The sequence below is a fragment of the Magnolia sinica genome, chromosome 11, assembly GCF_029962835.1.
Source record: "Magnolia sinica isolate HGM2019 chromosome 11, MsV1, whole genome shotgun sequence".
Taxonomy (NCBI): domain Eukaryota; kingdom Viridiplantae; phylum Streptophyta; class Magnoliopsida; order Magnoliales; family Magnoliaceae; genus Magnolia; species Magnolia sinica.
This window is the reverse complement of record NC_080583.1, coordinates 83,240,697-83,259,754: the sequence shown is the minus strand read 5'-3', so window position 1 is coordinate 83,259,754 and position 19,058 is coordinate 83,240,697. Positions and strand designations below refer to the sequence as shown.

Genomic DNA, 19,058 nt, shown 5'->3' with positions numbered 1-19,058 from the left:
TCCACACTTTGAAACATTCCTAAGGCCCACCATAATGTCCAGGATGAACGAAAAACACAAATATCAGCTCCAAAACTTCAACAGCTCCCAAGAAGTTTTTAATGGTTATAGTTTAATCCCTAATCTGTGGACTATTTAAGATTTGACTATATCTCAATTTTATAATCACATATTAAAATGATATGAAAAAATTGATGGACGGTTTGGATAATCTATACATCACGGTGGGACCCTCAAAGTCCCAGCCTGTTCCGAGGTCGGTACATACGGGGCAGCACCAATCAGCGTACTCCACTTATAACGGACGCGGATTGCGTCCTACCCTGCCCGGCTGCCCGGACAGTAATCCAACCGGGCAGAGATATGTGGGGCACAAGGTGATGTATTTGTTTTATCCACGCAGTTCATAGTTTTTATAAGATTATTTTAAGATATGAACCAAAAAAAGAGGCAGGTATATATCTTAATTGGACCACAAAGTATTGATTGAACACACACCATTAAAAATTTCTTGGGAGCTGGAGAAGTTTCGGATCAAGATGATTTTTTTTTTTTCACTTCATCCACGTCTACATGACCTTATGAATAGGTTGGATGGTAAAAAAAACATCATGGTGGCCCTTAGAAAGGTTTCAACGGTGGGTGTCATTATCACTGCAGCTTCCTTTGGTGTGGTCCATTGGATTTTTGGACCCGTTTAATTTCTTCGTGATGCATTAAAATGATCTGATAAAAGCGATGAACGGTGTGGATAAGACACTTACATCACGATGGGCCCCACAGATCCCTTCCCGGACGGATTACCTTCCGGGTGGAGGTTGGACGCAATCCGTGTCCACTTATAACAACCCCTTTATATTCTCTTCCTCTCTCAAAAAAAGATACACACGATAACTTCGTTGCATGGCTTTTCGTGCAACCTCATCGATCTCGCAATCTCTTCTCTCTACGCCTCAAACCCTAACCCTAACAGAGAGAAAGAGCCTAACCCTAGCTCTGGTGTGGTAGTTCCTCTTTCTCACCTTCTCCTTCAGATTCTTCAGAGCTTTTCCAGGCACGCAAGATGAAGGGCTTGTTCAAACCCAAGCCGAGGACGCCGACCGAGATCGTCCGCCAGACCCGTGACCTCCTTGTCTACTTCAACCTTGGCTCCAATTCACGTGAGATTTCCGCGTCGAAACGGGAGGAGAAGGTGAGAGTTTGGGATCCGATCGCAATGTGAATTCGTCCCATTTCGGTCCTTTTTGCTGCTACATTGGCAATTTTTTTAACAAATTGGGAATTTAATGGGTCTGCATTTCATCAGATGAATAAAGATTGAATTTAGGGGTCGTTTGGATGGGCTTTTTTGCCTGTAAATCATTTACAGCCTGGTAATTGGTAAATGACCCATCTCAATTACAGGCAAAAAGTTCGGATTGCATTTACAGGCTCTCCATTTACAGCCTAACAGCTATAAATGGAAAGATTTGCTCTCCATATACAGGACTTAAACAATTTACAGCCTATCTAAACACAAACAATCATTTACAGCTGAAAACCAAACAGAACAACTTAAACCATTTACAGGCATCAAAACGATCCGTTAGATTTTTTTATTTTTTATTTTTTTGTTGCTTTCATTTTCTTGCTTTGGAGAAATGGGAATTCGATAGCGGCTTGGAATTTAAATTTAGAGTTCTGGGTTGATCAGTTCTGTTATCATTTTTTATTTTTATTTTTTTTTTAATTATTATTTTGTCTTTTGTTTCTTCAAATTGTGAGTTCATATCTCTAGTCATCATTTATTGATTCGAGGAAATGGGAATACTAATTGTTGGGTTTTCTCAGATGATTAAATATTGTGAATTTAGATTTCTTGGTGGTTTGTGTTCCATTTTGATTATCCTTTTTGTTGTTTTTCATTTTTCTTGAAAATTTAAGAAATTTCAAAATTCAATCGGTTTGGGTTTTGTCGGATTGTTAAAGAGTGTGAGTTTAGACTTCTTGGTTGTTTGCGTTCCATTTTGATCTTCATTTTTGTTGTTTTTTCATTCATTGGTTCAAGGAAATGGGAATTCAGTCTGTTTGGGTTTTGTCGGAAGATTAAAGATTGTGAATTTAAATCTCTCTTTTGTTCTCATTCCGTTTTGATCTTCCTGTTTGTTGTTTCTCATTTTTCTTGAAAATTTTGATTCGCATTTCTTGTTGTTCTTTTTTGTTGTTTTCCCTTTTTTCTTATTTAGGGAAATGGGGATTTGATTGGTTTGGGTTTCACCAGTTGATTAAAGATTGCAAATTTAGATATCTTGGTTGTTCAAGTTCCATTTCGTTCTTCTTCCTTTGTTGTTCTTTTTCTTGCATTGGGGAAAATGGGATTCAATTGGTTTGGGTTAACTGGATGATTAAAGATTGTGAATTAGAATGTGCATTCGGTGGGATCCGTTTCTATGGGTTCTGTTAAGAAAATCTCCATCATTGAATGATCTTTACTGCCTGATTGGTGGTCTGCACATGGATGGTTTAGCCAACAGTCTTCATTTGACGAGAGAGGAATCTGTTGATTGTTTGATATGATCCTCCTGAGGCGGGAGATCTTTTGGGGCATGATACATTCATCACAATTTCTGCAAGCTGAATGGTCTTGGTCAAGGGAAGGCATGAGCAGCTTTAATTTTTTTAGCTCAAGGAACAAAATGGCAGTTCTATTATTTTTATTTTTATTTTTTGTTCAGCCAGCAACTGTACATTTGGGTCCCACCTTCTGGATCTAGGCAATTCATCTAGTGGGACCCATAACGGGTCGGTCATGCTCCTATAATCTCCCTAATTGGAAAAAAAAAACTTGCCCACTTGCTAATGGAGATTCATTTCAATATTGTCATTATTGCTGATGGCCCTTACACTGAAAATCTTCCCAAATCAAACTCTGTTGGTTTCAATATCGAAAGGGGGAATTATAATTCTTCCTTGGTTACCATGTTGACCTGAATTTCTTGCATTGGGTTAAGTGGTATTCAGTTAAGGGTTGTTTGGGGTGAGGGATTTCTTCAGATCTCCCTCATTTGTTTTTCGTCAAGGATTTGCCAAATCCTTTAATTTCCCAAATCCACACCCCCATAAATCCATGGATTTGGGGCAAGTCCAAATCCCCCAAAAGGCTAAAGACTTGGCAAACCCACAAAATGAGAGAGATTCCCAAAAGCAATAGAAGTTATTCCCTTACAATAAATGCTCCCCAAATCCATGGATTTATAGCTTGATCCCCAAAGGATGGACTTGAGATTTTGCCAAATCCAAATCTAGTGCGAATCTATGAATTTGACAAGCTCTTGGATTCATCAAATTCACATTTTGATTTCAATGATCCCAAACAGGTCCTTAGTTTGCTGCCTGCAAATAGATAGTTGAGAATGAATAATGCAAATGAACGCATTCAAACTGAACCAATTCAAATATTAGAATGGCTAGGTAAATAATCATTCAGTCTTGGACATTTTTAGTGCATTGGGCATCAATGATAGGCCTATTGTACCAGTGTTTTGGATGACTCCATGGGCCCACTTATATACAAACTGAATTCCTGAGAAAACTGAACTTATTCTTGGCTGGATCATTGTACAACACTTCACGGTAAAAGCCTTCATGCAGACCAGAATGTATAAACTTATTTTTACCAAGCTAATTTTTACCGAAATTCCACTTTTCTATTGTTTCCTGCTGACACTTGCACTCTTGTGCAGATGGCAGAATTATGTAAACTCATCCGGGAGTTAAAGGCTATTCTATATGGCAATAGCGAATCAGAGCCAGTCGCAGAAGCTTGTGTGCAGTTGGCTCAGGAGTTCTTCAGAGAGGACACACTACGTCTTCTAATCATTTGTCTCCCGAAATTGAACTTGGAGGTAAGCATGAATTACATTTTTTTGTTAAGATAATATGAGAGAATCAATTCTGTGCTTCAATGTGGCATGTTTGTTCAAGTTTTCATTTTTCAGTTTTAAATTTTTTAGCCTCCAACTTCAGCCCTTTTAATATCCGTATCTATATTCAGCAAGAAGGCAGTTATTTGAATTTTATCTGACAAGGGTATTCAAATTCCATGATTATTTACACTATGAAGTTTGCTTGCTCTGCTCGATGATGTTTTTCATGACAGGGATCATCTTTTGTAGGCCCGCAAAGATGCAACTCAAGTTGTTGCCAATTTGCAAAGGCAACAGGTTCATTCCCGATTGATTGCTTCTGATTACCTGGAAGCAAACAAAGATCTTATGGATCATTTGGTATCCGGGTGAGCTATTTTTCATAGAGCCATGGATATAATATGGGGCTTATTATTTCGGAACGAGTCTGCTTTCCTTGTTGCTATTTGTGTAAATGAGTTGGTGAGTTGGCTTTTTAGTTGATTGTGATATAGATTGAATACTCTAAGATACATTTCAGCTTTTGTTGTTTGCTCATCTTTTCTGCATGCATGCTTCACTTTTCCAATCCATGAAGAAATGGAAACTAGATGAGGTAGTGATGATTTAAAAGACTGGAGACTCTTTTTCATTGGTTGAAACCTTATCCCATGTGCAAAGAAATGCCAGAAAATAGAGTTCTATTTTTTACTTTTTCACATGTTGAGCTCATTGTACCAACATGGCATGACTTCTTTCTTTTGTTTAGGTATGAAAATATGGACATGGCGTTACATTATGGTTCAATGTTGAGGGAATGCATCCGTCATCAGAGCATAGCCAGGTATCTGTAATATAAACAATGCCGATTGTTGATTGGTTGTTATCACGTGACTTCAAAATTTCAGAACAATTGGAGAATATTTGCAAGAATTTTTTATTTTTTGAGCTCTAGATTGGTTAAGAATATTTCTTTATCTATGTCAGAGGTGAATAATATATTTCCTTGTACCTTACGAGGATTTGCCCTTCTATCTAATGCTTGGTGTCTGTTTGGATTAAATCATTTCAATTCCTCCTGTTATTGTGTGAAATGAACCAATATAGAGCAATCCTTAGAATGGATATGTCACTCACCGTGGTCCATAATTCTGTATTTCCAGTTTTGCATGTATGCATAGGCTGTTCATATCATGTTTGAAAATGGACTAAATTGTTTCAGTCAAGTTCCTCTTTGACATCTATTAATTCTGGTTACATGAGAATATATTTCTCTTACACCATCATCATAGCTTTGTCCCAGCTATTTGGGATCGGCTTTCTCATGATTGCTTGGCATAAGTTCACAACCAACTGCCTACCTAATAACACTGCCCCACTCTTCATCACTATGATAGTCTTAGAGAATTATAGCTCGCCAGACTATGTACCTCCTTGGCTGCTGAAGTAGGAGGCCACACACAATATGGTCAGCCCTGTCACTTTTTGGTAGGGGCCATGTCTGTTGATGGTAGTGTGAGGACTTCAGTTTTCACAGAGCTGATATATATATGTGGAAGAGGTTCTATGCGGTCATGTGTGGGCCCCACCGTGATGCATGTTGAGCATCAACAATGTCAGTCAGATGCACCATTCCATGGTGGGCCTAGGTATTAAAAATCAAGTCAATCGATGACTTTTGTGGGCCACACCACGTACAAAAGTTGAGAGGGGTTATCCTCCCATTAAACATTCATAATCATTTTTTGGGCCCACCGAGCTGTGGTTCACAAATCCAGCCCATCCATTATGTGTGCCCCACTTGGATGAGGGGTTAGACCAAGTTTCAGACGCATCCAAATTTTAGGTGGGCCCTACCAAGTGCTTCTATATGTTTTAGGCATGTCTTCACATGATTTTAGATGGTATGACCCACTTGAGTTCATTATACGGCCGATTTTTGGGATATCCTATAATTAAAGGGGACCCATCAAATGCACAGTGTTGATGTTCGACATGCATCACGGCGGGGCCCACACAGCTCGACCTCATGGGAAGTTCCCATGAGCTCGACCACATAGACCTTTTCCCTATATATATATATATATATATATATATATATATATATATATATATATATATATATCAAAGTGTTCAGATTGCATAGAAATCCATTAGAATTTGTGTGTTCATTTCACAGGTATGTCTTGGAGTCTGAGCACATGAAGAAGTTTTTCGATTATATACAGCTGCCGAACTTTGACATTGCATCAGATGCCTCTGCAACTTTTAAGGTAGTGAATACTGGACATTATGCCACTAATTTTTATTAGATTATGATTATCAGACTCCTCTTAACTCGTTTCCACTAGTATTAGACCAGCATGATAATATGATGAAATTAACTTGATATTTTCATTCAGTTTTGAAAAGCTCTTTTGCCTGTTTAAAATTATATAGGGGCCAGTTTGGTGCGCGTCAGTGTTGTTAGCATAAAAATAACTCTTTGGATAGATAAGTCTGTGTTTGTGCTATGCTTGTACCAGAGTTATCAAAACAGCGCTATTTCACGCCTCATCTCCTGTGTTAATTGCTGCGCTATGCAGCTGGATTCCAACAAAAGGCGGAATCCAGCTATTTTGATAAGAGGAACCTTCTTTTGTTATTGGTGTAGCCACGTGGAGGGAGGATCAGTGCATGAAATCCACACCGTCCATCAGGTGTGTCACCTCATATTCACATTGGATCCCAAATCAGGCTCATCCAAAACTCAAGTGGGCCACACCATAAGAACTGGTGGGATGTGGATGCCTACCATTAGTTGTGCTACGGACCGCTGTGGTGTTTATATGCCATCCAATCAATTCATTTGATGCACCCTACCAGCATGATGGGATGCCCCAGAACTCAGGCTATTCAAAAATAAAGGTGGGCACCCTCACGGGAATTTAGAGGTTTTAATCAGGATTTTACACTTTTTCCTATGGTTTGGCCCATTTGAGTTTTAGATGGTATGATTTTTGGGATCTTGGCCAAACATGGAGTGGCGCATTTGATGGATGGTGTGGATCATATACGCATGAGTTGTTTCTCTCATGTCAACAATAGGCACAATCCCACGCTTCTGCACAAGTCATTTTGAAGAAGTCCCTGTGTCTGAATTGAAAAGGAAAAGAGACCAGTGTAGCATCAGACAATCTTTATTATCACATATGTTTGTATGGATAGGTTGTGTTATTGCCAAATGAGGTACATCCATTGTCATCACAACTATAATCATCATAAAATAAGCTTACCCACACAATGCAATCCATGCAGTCCTATTACGCTCGTCAAAAGGACCCTATGGGTTATATGCAAATGACATCATATCTTACATTTAGAATGATCTGGTGTGGATCGTATACCCGTAAGTTGTTACTCTCACATCGACAGTAGGCACAATCCCACGCTTCTGCACAAGTCATTTTGAAGAAATCCCTGTTTCTGAATTGAAAAGGAAAAGAGACCAGTGTAGGTTGGACTAGTACAATGGTTGATACACATGCACTAGAATACTTTACATGTGTGATGATTGATTGTAAGATAAATCTAAACCGACTAAATCGTGCAATCAACTATAGATGGAGTATAACTGAAAAATTATACTCACCTCTCACATTCTTGGTAGTGTGAAGCATCTAGTATTAGGCAATCTTTATTATCAAATATGTTTATATGGATAGGTTATGTTATTGCCAAATGAGGTGCATCCATTGTCATCACAATTCACAACTATAATCATCATAAAATAAGCTTACTCACACAATGCAATCCATTCAGTCCTATTACGCTCGTCAAAAGGACCCTATGGGTTATATGCAAATGACATCATATCTTATATTTAGAATGATCATGTATGCTTACAGTAAATTGCAACAACATGCCCATCGGTATGTTTTTGAGTGTCATCTATGATTATGACAAAGTCTCTCTTTTGGATCATGTTTTTGAGTGTCGTCTATGATTATGACAAAGTCTCTCTTTTGAATCTTGATCCATCTGAACACGCTCTTGGATGTTTGAGTCCTTTTCCTACCTGGCATTTATTTCAACATGTTTAGTTTTGGAATATGGAGTATAGTTCGATACTGATATGTATTGTGTTTTGGTAGGGCAGTATGGAAGTCATACCTGTGCATTTCTTCATGCTTGTACGCATAGGTGTGTGAAGAAACAGACAGGGAAACTTGCTGGAAAATATTTAGGAGTAGAAAATTTTGGAGCCGCTACTGGCTGAATTTGTCAGATTCCCTGGAAAGCTAGAAGACCATGAAATTAACTATTAGATTTTTTTTTTAATGGTAAAACTCTACTATTAATTATGAGTTTGATTTTGAAAATGACTCCAATCAATACGGTCCTCCATCCCGAAGAATTCCGGGCAAAGGGCCTTGGTGATGGGGAAGGAAGGCGTTAGGCAACCTTCCCTGTGATGTCAATTCATGGTCTCTACACTTTGGGGGAATTGAGATTCGTAGAATGGAAATTTGGCCTGCAAATGACAATGCAGAATGAACTAAATGAGAAAGAAAAAATGGATAAGAGAATGAAGTGTAGCGTATTGATGCCCAAAAACTCCTTTGGACATGTGCAGTAATGTCTTGCTTGCTTGGTCTCTTATGAGATTCCAAGTTCTTCAAACCCAACTTTCCCCTCAGTCTTTGCTCTCTCTCTCTCTCTCTCTCTCTCTCTCTCTCTCTCTCTATTAATGTGACCCAATTAAGTGATCTTACTGTATCAGTGCGGTGTCTATAGGGTGTCATGTTATGCTATTAACATGAACTCTCTCTTGATTAATGTGACCCAATTAAGTGGTCTGACTTACTGTATCAGGTGGGGTGTCTATATTATGTCGTGTTATGCCACAAATTATTTATTTGTATTTCCTATACCGCCTGTATCCTGTGTTTGTGTGTGTGTGTGTGTGAGTGAGAGAGAGAGAGAGATTTTTCTCGGTTCTCTTGAGAACTCATGTCATGTGTATATGCAATCTAGGCCATACAGGCCCTTCATCCAGCTTGGATGAAGGGTTGGGCAAAAGCTCACATTGATTTTTGGATTAGGCTGACTTTTGGGCCCTAGGGGTTCCATGAGGTGACTCATCTAATGGATGGTTCAGATTTTGTGCACACATTACGTGAGAAGGGTTCTCATGAGAGCTGGTTCCTAAGAGAAAATCAATCTCTCTCTCTCCCCCCCGTGCGTAAGTGTTTTAAATAGCGTGTACCGTAACATTCACCCCTCTAAAGCATGGGGCGTAAGCTGCATATTGTGTCGCCTAAATTAAACTAATTAGAAATGAAACTTAATCAAGGTTCGCTGGGTTGCACTAGTTTCGGGATATTTTGCACAAAATTAAATTGATTAGTAATGAAATATAACAAAATTTCATGATATTTGGTGCAACCAAATGCAGCCTAAAGTAATAGGAAAGTGCATGATTAAGTATAAATATAAAGGTAAAGAAAGAGCAACAAAATTGATGTAATATTGTTACTTATATTATTTTACTAATAACATTGGAAAGACTAACTATGTATATTTATTGAAAATAGAAAAATGTTTGTTATGTGAACTATGTAGGTTGTTATGTAGTGTAGGCTACACATGACTTAAGCCATTTAAAATACTGATACACACACACACACACACACACACACATATATAAATTAATGTGACAAATTAAGTGATCCAACTTCCTTTATCAGGTGGGGTGTCTATACCGCCTTTATTTTCTTTAATCAAGATCTCAGTTCACCAAAAAATTCACTTTGTCTTCCTAGTCATAGCGTGCCGGTTTCGGTGGTGGCTGATATGTGCTCTAGTAGTAATGTCTTTACATTCGATTCTCTCTCTAGAGATTTTGTAACATTCTCAACCATAACAAAGAATTTCCTCTCTCAACTCATGTGGTCATGTATCAACGTGTTAAACGGCTAGTGAGAAGAAGAAGAAAGAAAGAAAAGAATGATGGAAGAGAGAGAGAGCAAGAACGTGAGATGCATAGGGTCTATTGAAACCCCAACCCTCGACTCTTATTTATAATAGTAAGAACGCGAATGGGGACTATGGGCTTTATTACATGGACTTTGGCCTTATTCAATTATCAACCTTTCAACACTCCCCCACAAGCTTGAGTTTGGAGAGGCACATAAAAGATTTCGTAAAAGTAGAAAATAAAAAATAGCATGGCTATGGAAATGGGTAGCGTTGACCATGACGAGAGGCGAATGAGCGGATAAGAAGTGGAGGCGATGAGACCACCAATACCTTCAGATAAACATGCACTTTTACAACTTCAGTGATGGTACCACCATCCAAGCACAAATGATTGTGGATAAACTATCCAGCTCAACCAAGGCTCGGCCAACTGCCAAACATAATCATAAATCTGAACAACTATCCAGAACAAATAAGAATGGACCAAATGTCCAATATAAACAACAAGTCTAGGTCAACTATCCAGCTTAACCAAGTCCGGGTCAATTGGCCAACACAATCATAAGTTCAGTCAACTGTCTGGAACAAATAAGAATGGACCAATTGTTCAATATAAAAAACGATTATGAGCCAATTGCTCAACTTAAACAAGCCCAGTACAATTATAAGTCTGAGCCAAGGTTGGAACAATCACCCAGTCCAACTAGGTCCGAACCAACTGTCCGATGCACAAACGGGCCTGGGCCAATTACCTGGTACATAAATGAGTTGGGCCAACTGCCCTAAATTAATACTAGTCACATCACACTTCTTGGTAAGGAAAGCTTGAAATGAATAAGCTACTAAGTTGTTGGAGGAGGAGGTGGAGAAGAGTGAATACACGTCATACAGTTAGAGACAATCTAGTCAAATACCTCTAACTAGACTATAGAGAAATTGGTAATGGCTTCAACCCAAGGTGTCCCATAATAGTAACGGTGGCCTTAACGGCCACCGTTGTTACCATTATGATACGGGTCATATGGCTATTGCAGCCCCTGTATTGGTCGTTACGGTCCTTTAAAAAAAATTGTTATAGGTCCGTTATGGCCGTTTCGACCTCGTAACGCGTAACAGTTATGACAGTTACCGTTACGTAACCGATTTGGGACACCTTGCTTCAACCGCATATTAAAGAGGCTTCAAATCTAGCAACACATGAAATGGATCACCAAAAACTTCAATCGATCAACAGAGGGGCTTCAAATCCAACAACAAATAATTTAAAACCCTAAAAATTCCAACCACAAGCTACCCCCTTTCGTGAATCACCACAAGTCAGTGAAAACCCCACAATTCTCAAAATAGGAAAAAGTAAAAAAAAAAAAAAAGAAGAAGAAGAAAAAAAAAGAATGACAAAGTAGAATGAAGGGTGAAGGAAAGAAGGGTTAATAAGAAGCTATTGTTGTGTAGGGTATGAAAGAGGAAAAGAGAAGAAAGAAAAGAAGAATAGGAAAGGGGAAGGAGGGGAAACACCACTAGTTGAGAAATATTAGAAGAATAAAACTCATAGAGTTAACAGGGAGAAGAAGAAGAAGAGGAAAAAGAAGGAAAGAAAGAAAGAAGAAGAAAAAGAAAAAGGAAGGAAAGAGGGGAACCACTGAGGATTAGGAAGGAAAACACGAAAAATACCAAAAAATCTGCTCTATAAGAAAAAATTAGCAAACCGTAGCTAAGACAACACAAAGATCCTCTTCAATAGAAAAATTATAGCCAACCCTAGACAAGGAAACATAAAAATCTGCTTTAACAAGAAAAATCTAGCAAACCCTAGCTAAGCAATACAAAAATCTGCTTCAACAGAAAAATCCAACAACCTTAGCCATGGCAACACAAAAATCTGTTTCAACAGGAAAAATTCAGCAAACCCTAATCAAGGTAACACAAAAACCAGCAATTCCTGCGAAAAAATCTTCAAAGAATTGAAGAATAACACTGACTTGGGCCTTATTTCACTGACTTGGGCCCCATGGGCCTTATTCAACTATCAACCTTTCAACACAACATATTCATATGACATTGCTTTCTCTCATGTGCTGACATTGATTATCTCCCGTCTATACATAGTATTCTAGTTATATTTTGCCTGATAGTGTTCAACACTTGAAGCTCTAATGTTAGATTTCTGCTCATGGCTCCTTTTGCCTAAAACCAATTCGTTGAATCATTTTGTAGTACAAAACGCAAGGCCTTTTAATGCATAAACTTATAAATTTCCATTAATTGAACATACAAGCGACCTTGCATCTTGATTTTTTAAAAAGGACATCTGACCTAGCATCTTTTTAAATTCTAAGCTTTTTTATTGAGTGGTAAACTCTCTGCCATTGTTACCTTCCTGTCCTCTCATATTTAGGAATCGTATCAGCATGGATACTGATACTGCTATCTCATTTTATTGAAGGAGCTTTTGACAAGGCATAAATCAACGGTAGCTGAATTTCTTACAAACAATTATGACTGGGTAAGAGTTCAATTTCACTTTGCTTATATAGATTCATACTTGGGATGATATCCAGTAATTTGGTTCAATGAGCAATAGCCTTTATTTTTATTTTTATTTTTATTTTTTTATGTTTGAGAAGTAAACTACTAATTGCCTTAAACTTTGTCTTGAATCAAATGGCTGGAATCAGGTAATATTATCTCATGTCTAGTAAACAAACTTGAACTTGAAAGTAATCTCTATTTAATTTATGGGAGAAAATATTTACTCTCACCCTGACTGACACTGGTACCCATTTCTTTCTATTTCTGCACATACCATAGTTGAATGTTGTATGCCAAAAGTAGAATCTAGAGGCAAAGGTGTCAATGGAATATTGAGGTTGGGTGCAAATAGCGGCTCCAATAATTTAATTGTTACGAGACCTTTTCAGGCCAGTGGTCATAAAAAGCTTTCGAATTTGGATAATATGATGCACATATTTTCATCTGGTATTAGCTTACAAAAAGGGTGAACAAAATTTCATGGATCACAGAGGCGCCATTTGTATAAAAACCAGGGTGTATCAGAGCTTTGCGACATATCAGAAATTTGCGACATACTATTCAAGTTTTAACTCTTGCATTATTAATATTTTAGATTGGCTAAGCTCAATAAAATTATCAATGTTCCAAAAAGAAAAGAAAAAAAAGATAGGCTAATCACTACTATTTTGTCTTGCTTCTCCAACCATTTCTCGTTGTTCCAGTTTTTTGCAGAATTTAACTCGAGACTGCTAGAGTCTAGCAACTACATCACCAGACGTCAAGCTGTCAAGGTTAGTCATAACTTTGATGTCCTATGGTTTGGTGTATGAAATAAATATATGATCCTCCCTCTGGCCATATTTATCGATGCATGTCATGTGCTTGTGGAAATGTCCGCTATGAAAAATCTAATTCAAAAAAAAAAAAAGAAACTTCTGTTTGTATCATCGATTGTGATTATATGGATCTGTTGTATTGGTATTATACTGGATATCTTCTTTTATATAGTTCATGTTTTTTAGTTGCATGAAGTAATTTCTGTAAAATATTTCATTCAATATTGGGAATTCTACCAAGGGAATTCTACCGCGCCCCCAGTTTCCTTATCCAACGTGCTGCACTCAAGTTTGACATGTGGTACAACAGTCCATGATCCATTCAATGTCTATGTTCCCGTTGAGATCAACTATCGAAAAATCTCACCGATCATAAACTAATATTTATATCATTTTTTTTCAATGTTGTGGAAATCTACTGATTGCAGCGCCTCTCTAACTTCGTTATCTACACGTCACTGAAATTTGTCATGTAGCACCACAGTCCATGATCCAAATATCATCTATATACCTGTGGGGGATCGACTATGGTAGCAAAATCTCACAGATCAGACTATTACATGTGAAAAATAATCTAAAGATGGATGTTGGAAAAGAATACTGCAATCTGTTGGAGGATTGAATGGAAAAAATGACCCACCAATTGGACAGGCAGGACATTCCTCGATGTGATTTCCATATAGTGGTTCATCCATGGTGGAAGCGATTCAGTGAATGCTCCAGATCATGAACCCTTGTCTGTCTGCAATTTAAGTGTATGGAACTGACAGTGAAAACGTTGTGCTGCGTTCTAATTAGATTTCCCTTTCATCAGTTCTTTCGGGGTTATTTGGTTTGACATCTTGTGTTTTTGTCCACGACTAAAATGCACATGTTACAGCTTGCAATACCTTTGTTTCAGCTTTTGCGTGACATGCTACTGGATCGTTCCAATTCTGATGTCATGGCGCGGTATGCGAGCTCAAAAGATAACTTGAGGATCCTAATGAATCTTCTGCGGGTATGAAATTCTCTTTCATTGTCCGTTGTCATGTCATGCTTCTCTATCTTTCTTTTTTTTCCTTTTTAAAAAAAAAAAAAAAATATTAGCTGCCAACTTTCCAAGACTAACATAATTAAGAAATTCACCTGTGTGTGTGTGTGCGCAAGTGCCTATTGCTTTTAATAGAAATATAGCACATCAGCATTTTTATGCACTTTGTACAACCTTGAACTTCTTGCCATATCTATGTTGGAAGTCTTTCTAAGTAGATTTATGGACTCAGGATGGACAAAAGTAAGTCTGTGCGCATAGGTTGGGGCTGATTACTAGAAGGTGCACATGTAATGCTGTGTCAATGGTCTGGTTTAGGCTGGGTATTGATTAGCCTAAGCCACTGGCCCATTTTTTTCTTGGGCCTGAAAATAGGCTTAGGCCTGACCGGCTGCCCTTGAATTTCATGACCCAAGCCTGGCCTCAGTAGTTCTGAAGACATTTTCTAAACTGAAGCTTATGTTGTGTCAGATTCCATCTCATCTCCATGTGAGGCACTACACCAATATCTACCTATCAAGGCCCTATTTGAACACGGCATGATGCAGGACAATTAACCACTTTCTCTAAAAGCTCGAACGGTCAGAGTATGACGAATTAATCCCTTTATCTCATAGCCCAGGCCGGTGTGAAATGCCCCTGCATTGATCACCCCTGGTGAAGAGTCTCAAACACGAGACCTCTCCCGTGGGCCCCAAATCACATGGGTCACCCACCTCGAGTGTGTCCCTGCATCCTACGAGCTACCCCACTCGAGCCCGGTGTGAAATGCCCTTGCATTAATCACCCCTAGTGAGGAGTCTCGAACACGAGACCTCCCGCTTTGATACTAATTTGATGCAGGACAATTAACCACTTGCTCTAAAAGCTCGAACTGTTAGAGTATAACGAATTAATCCCCTTATCTCATAGCTCAGGCCCAACATCTCATGGGTTAAGACCTTGGCCGAACCCCCCTCGTGGGCCCCAAATCACATGGGCCGCCCACACCGAGTGTGTCCCCGCATCCCACGGGTTACCCCACTCAAGCCCAGTGTGAAATGCCCCTGCATTACAGCAGAACTGGAATTTTCTGCATATGTTATCCACATGGATGTAAATGTTGAAAATTTGCATCTGTTTTATCCAATTGTCAGGGGCGCTAGTTAAAGGTGGTGTTGAAAAGGTGGGGTTTTTAATCCATTTCATTTTAATTTTCTCTCCTTTCTGAAATGATTTTTATGGGGCTATCTGATTTTCTTTGATTGACAGCTTGTCCAAACAGGTCCTCATGGCGGCTTTCGTGTATTCAATCGAATTGAATATATAACAATTCAATTCAAATTTTTTTATACTAAAAAAAAAAGAACTATATATTCAATTAGATGGAGTACAATTATGTGAGGCCGGCCTCGCCAAATAAGTGAGGGACTGTCTCCAAACTTCAATGGTTTTCGTTTCAATTCCAACACAAAACACCAAGAATTGGCATTAGGGGGTTTAGTTATCCTCGTGAATGAAAATGGTTCCCCTCCGATTCTGGCAATTTCTACAAGGGGAGTTATTTGATGATATGCAGTCACTAATAAATTGTACACTTGTACGTGGGGACGGCATTAATTCAAACTGAGCTGACTAAATTGTGGAATTCACTGTTGTCATATATCGTTCTCAAAATCACATTTGTTGAACAATCCTAACCTCCTCTGTGGACACTTTGTTTGTTGAAATAGGACCATTGGATTTTTTATTTTTAATTTATCATGCACCATTCCCATAGTCTGACAATAAAATATACATACTTTTTGGTTCTTGATATGTCTAAACTGGGTCCCATAATTGGGACCAGCTTAATTCAAATTACTTCTGTCAATCTGTGCATCATCCATGACACTCTGCCAGAGCATCACAAGATTCTCTTTCAATAATGAATTGAACAGATTTCAATGCAGTTCAACTGAGAATCCAAATGCACTTGTCCTATTTTGACAAGAAGCAGCTTTTGTGCGATGCCTATTTGACAACATTACTCAGTATTCTGAATGGGCCTTTTGGCTGTCATTTGCAGGAATCGAGCAAGAACATCCAAATCGATGCATTTTATTTGTTCAAGGTGCCAATTCCAGTCTGCTGTGCTCGAGTTGAAATTTTCCGTTGGCTCCTAATCAAGTTACAATGTTGAGTTTTGAGGTTTCTGATAGTGTCCTTGCTTTCATCTTCATCAGGGGCTATTTGCAGGTAACGAGAACAACCAGCCTGAGATTGTCAGCATACTCATTGCAAACAGGAGCAAGCTTCTTCGTTTCCTCAGCGACTTCAAGCTTGATAAAGGTAGTAGATAAAAGCCATTCTTTTCTTCTTCTTTTTTTGGGTTCTGAAATAGCACCCTACCTTTTGTTCCAAAGAGAAATAATACCCTACATTGTTTTTCCAAATAACCCCCTTTGAAAACTGCCCTGTGGTTAACATCCATCGGCAGAAACATAACGGAACCATGTTATAAACGTTATAGTTGACTGTTGACTACAAAAGACCTTTTTACCCTTTTAAGTTGGGAGGGGGTAGGGTTAGGCTTAGTAGGGTGTGGAGAGGCGAGGTTAGGGTTAAGGGTCAGGATTTCGGGAATTGGGAAGGGGTAGTATTGACATTTTTTAAAAATATGATGCCCGCCTAACAATGGTTGGTTTTTTACCATATTTGAAAATTAGAAAATGTTAATTTTGAAAAGCAAGTGAAGGAGGGTGTTATTTGTCTTTGGTCCAAAAGGTACGGTGCTATATCTCGAAGCCTCTTTTTTTCTTAGACAGGTAATCTTTCCCGAGATGTGTCGATACCATCCTAGGGCCCTTAGTTTATACAAGTGGGCCCCATGGTTTGTAGATCCGAATTCTTGTCCATTGCTCTGATGCAGCGGAGGTCCCGCATTCAACTGCATGACTGTTTGGATACGCCCTCGAAAGGAGCATTTGTGCTTAAATGCCATTTTGAGCCAAACCCTAGTTCATGTTGTGCGTTTGGGTGCACTTCTGCTAACCCGTTTGATTGCCCACTTGTTGAAATAGGCAGTAAAAAGCCCACTCAGCACTCGCCAAAAACAAGTTGATCAATCAACTAATTTTGTCCATACCAAAGTTGTGCCTCCTTCCCAAAACCCCTTTTGGGAGTTGTATCCAAATGAGCCTTCAGCGAGACTTACCGCACATCGCTGTTAGTGTTTTCCAATCCATGAGTCCCATCAGCTATGGGAGCCCCACCAGATCAACGGTCTGGAATTGGATCACTGAACCACGGGCACTGCCTTCGAAGGGTACCGCACGTCATTTCATCATGCAATTCTCTATGATCAGGCTGACAATTCAGTTTTGGCACCATGGTTGTTTCAGAGGACGAGCAGTTTGAGGCCGATAAAGCTTTGGTTGTTAGTCAAATTTCAGCCATGGAACCCAGGGACAATCCATGAGTGGGGCTATGCCGATATGTGGTTTCTTCTATGTTTATTTGTAAATTTCATGAGTTATTTCTAAACCAGCAGCCATTCCAAAGATCTGTGGTAATGATCTGACGATCAACACAGATGAAATGGCGCGACAGATTGGGTCTGTCTCATAACTTTATTTGTATGGTAGATAAATTCCAGGTAGATTATGGTTTTTCATATAGATCACAGTATCATTGCAGAGCAGGCTGTTATGCCACTGAGTGCAATGAAGACTGCTGGGGCCTTGCAGGTCCCTCCATGGATGGATGTCTGCTGGCTCCTCAGATGGCTGACCAGATAACGGATACAAAAGCGCCTGAAAAATAAAAAACCGATGGTTCAGATTCAAGGGCAAAAGCTGGTCTGATGGTTGGATCCTCTGATTTATGCACCTTCATGTTTGAGTCTGCCTAATGAACGGTGAAGATCTTATAGAGAGAAAAGACGATAATCTGGCAGTGTAACGATACTGTGGTGGCCTTGTGGTCCCATCATGGATGGCTGTCCAGTGGCTCCAGAAATCACTGATCGGATTATCTTAGTAATGAACGGGCACCAGAAATGCACCTTGAATGATAAGCGATGTGGATTTTGAGGCCAAAAGCTTATTTGGACGGTTGGAATATCTGGCCAGGCACCTTCATGGTTGTCTCTGCCTCATCATCGGCCTAGATCTGACTGTAGTGTGGCGGTGTGATGGTCCATATGGGGAACGGATTGGCTACTCCCCCTAACACCAGCCATTGGCTGGTGGTCGGTGCTCTGTGGGGCCTACCATGATGTATGTGTGTCATCCATGCCGTCCATCTATTTTTATATATCATTTTATGATATGATAAAAAAAAATGAAATATATCTAAATCTCAAGTGGACTACATTACAGGAAACAATGTTGAATGAATTTTGACCATTAAAAACGTTTTTGGGGCCATAAAAGTTTTGGATCAAGCTGATATTTATTTTTTCCCTTCATCTAGGTCTTTATGACCAAATCAACAGATTGGATGTCAAATAAACAGTACAGTGGGCCTTAGGAGGATTTTAATTGTGCATATCCGTACATTATTTTTGTCCTGTGGTGTGGCCCAACTAAGATATATATCCCTATAGTTTTTTGTATCAAGCACTAAAATGATCTGTAAAAATGGATGAACAGAATGGATGAAACACGTACATCATGGTGGGGCCCACAGAGCACCGACCACCAGCCATGGGGCTGGTGTCAGGGGGAGTAGCTAATCCGTTCCCGTCCATATGCATATGAAAGTACACATGCCCTCCACTCTTACCGGCGGAATCTGATTCCCTAATGACCCTGGTGGTAGGTGCTATGGGGCCCACCATGATATATGTGTTTTTTATTCTAACTCATTTTG

At 39.1% G+C, this 19,058-nt stretch overlaps 1 protein-coding gene across 1 annotated transcript; it reads left to right on the top strand.

Annotated features, from left to right (window-relative positions):
• The first annotated feature begins 880 nt into the window (after positions 1 to 880).
• LOC131219546 (putative MO25-like protein At5g47540) lies at positions 881 to 17,859 on the top strand. The gene is made up of 11 exons (XM_058214744.1): positions 881 to 1,192; positions 3,723 to 3,884; positions 4,155 to 4,273; positions 4,654 to 4,728; positions 6,064 to 6,157; positions 12,289 to 12,348; positions 13,079 to 13,147; positions 14,094 to 14,192; positions 16,273 to 16,317; positions 16,430 to 16,535; positions 17,588 to 17,859. The coding sequence occupies exons 1-11, from the start codon at positions 1,064 to 1,066 to the stop codon at positions 17,662 to 17,664; spliced, it is 1,035 nt and encodes a 344-aa protein (XP_058070727.1). The 5' UTR covers positions 881 to 1,063; the 3' UTR covers positions 17,665 to 17,859.
• Positions 17,860 to 19,058: the final 1,199 nt, after the last annotated feature.

Bases quoted from the DNA above. Each gene is read 5' to 3' on its own strand.
- LOC131219546 (XM_058214744.1), top strand. From the start codon at position 1,064: ATGAAGGGCTTGTTCAAACCCAAGCCGAGGACGCCGACCGAGATCGTC. The intron at 4,729-6,063 runs GTATCTGTAATA...TTCATTTCACAG, and splicing joins CGTCATCAGAGCATAGCCAG to GTATGTCTTGGAGTCTGAGC. The intron at 6,158-12,288 runs GTAGTGAATACT...ATTTTATTGAAG, and splicing joins ATGCCTCTGCAACTTTTAAG to GAGCTTTTGACAAGGCATAA.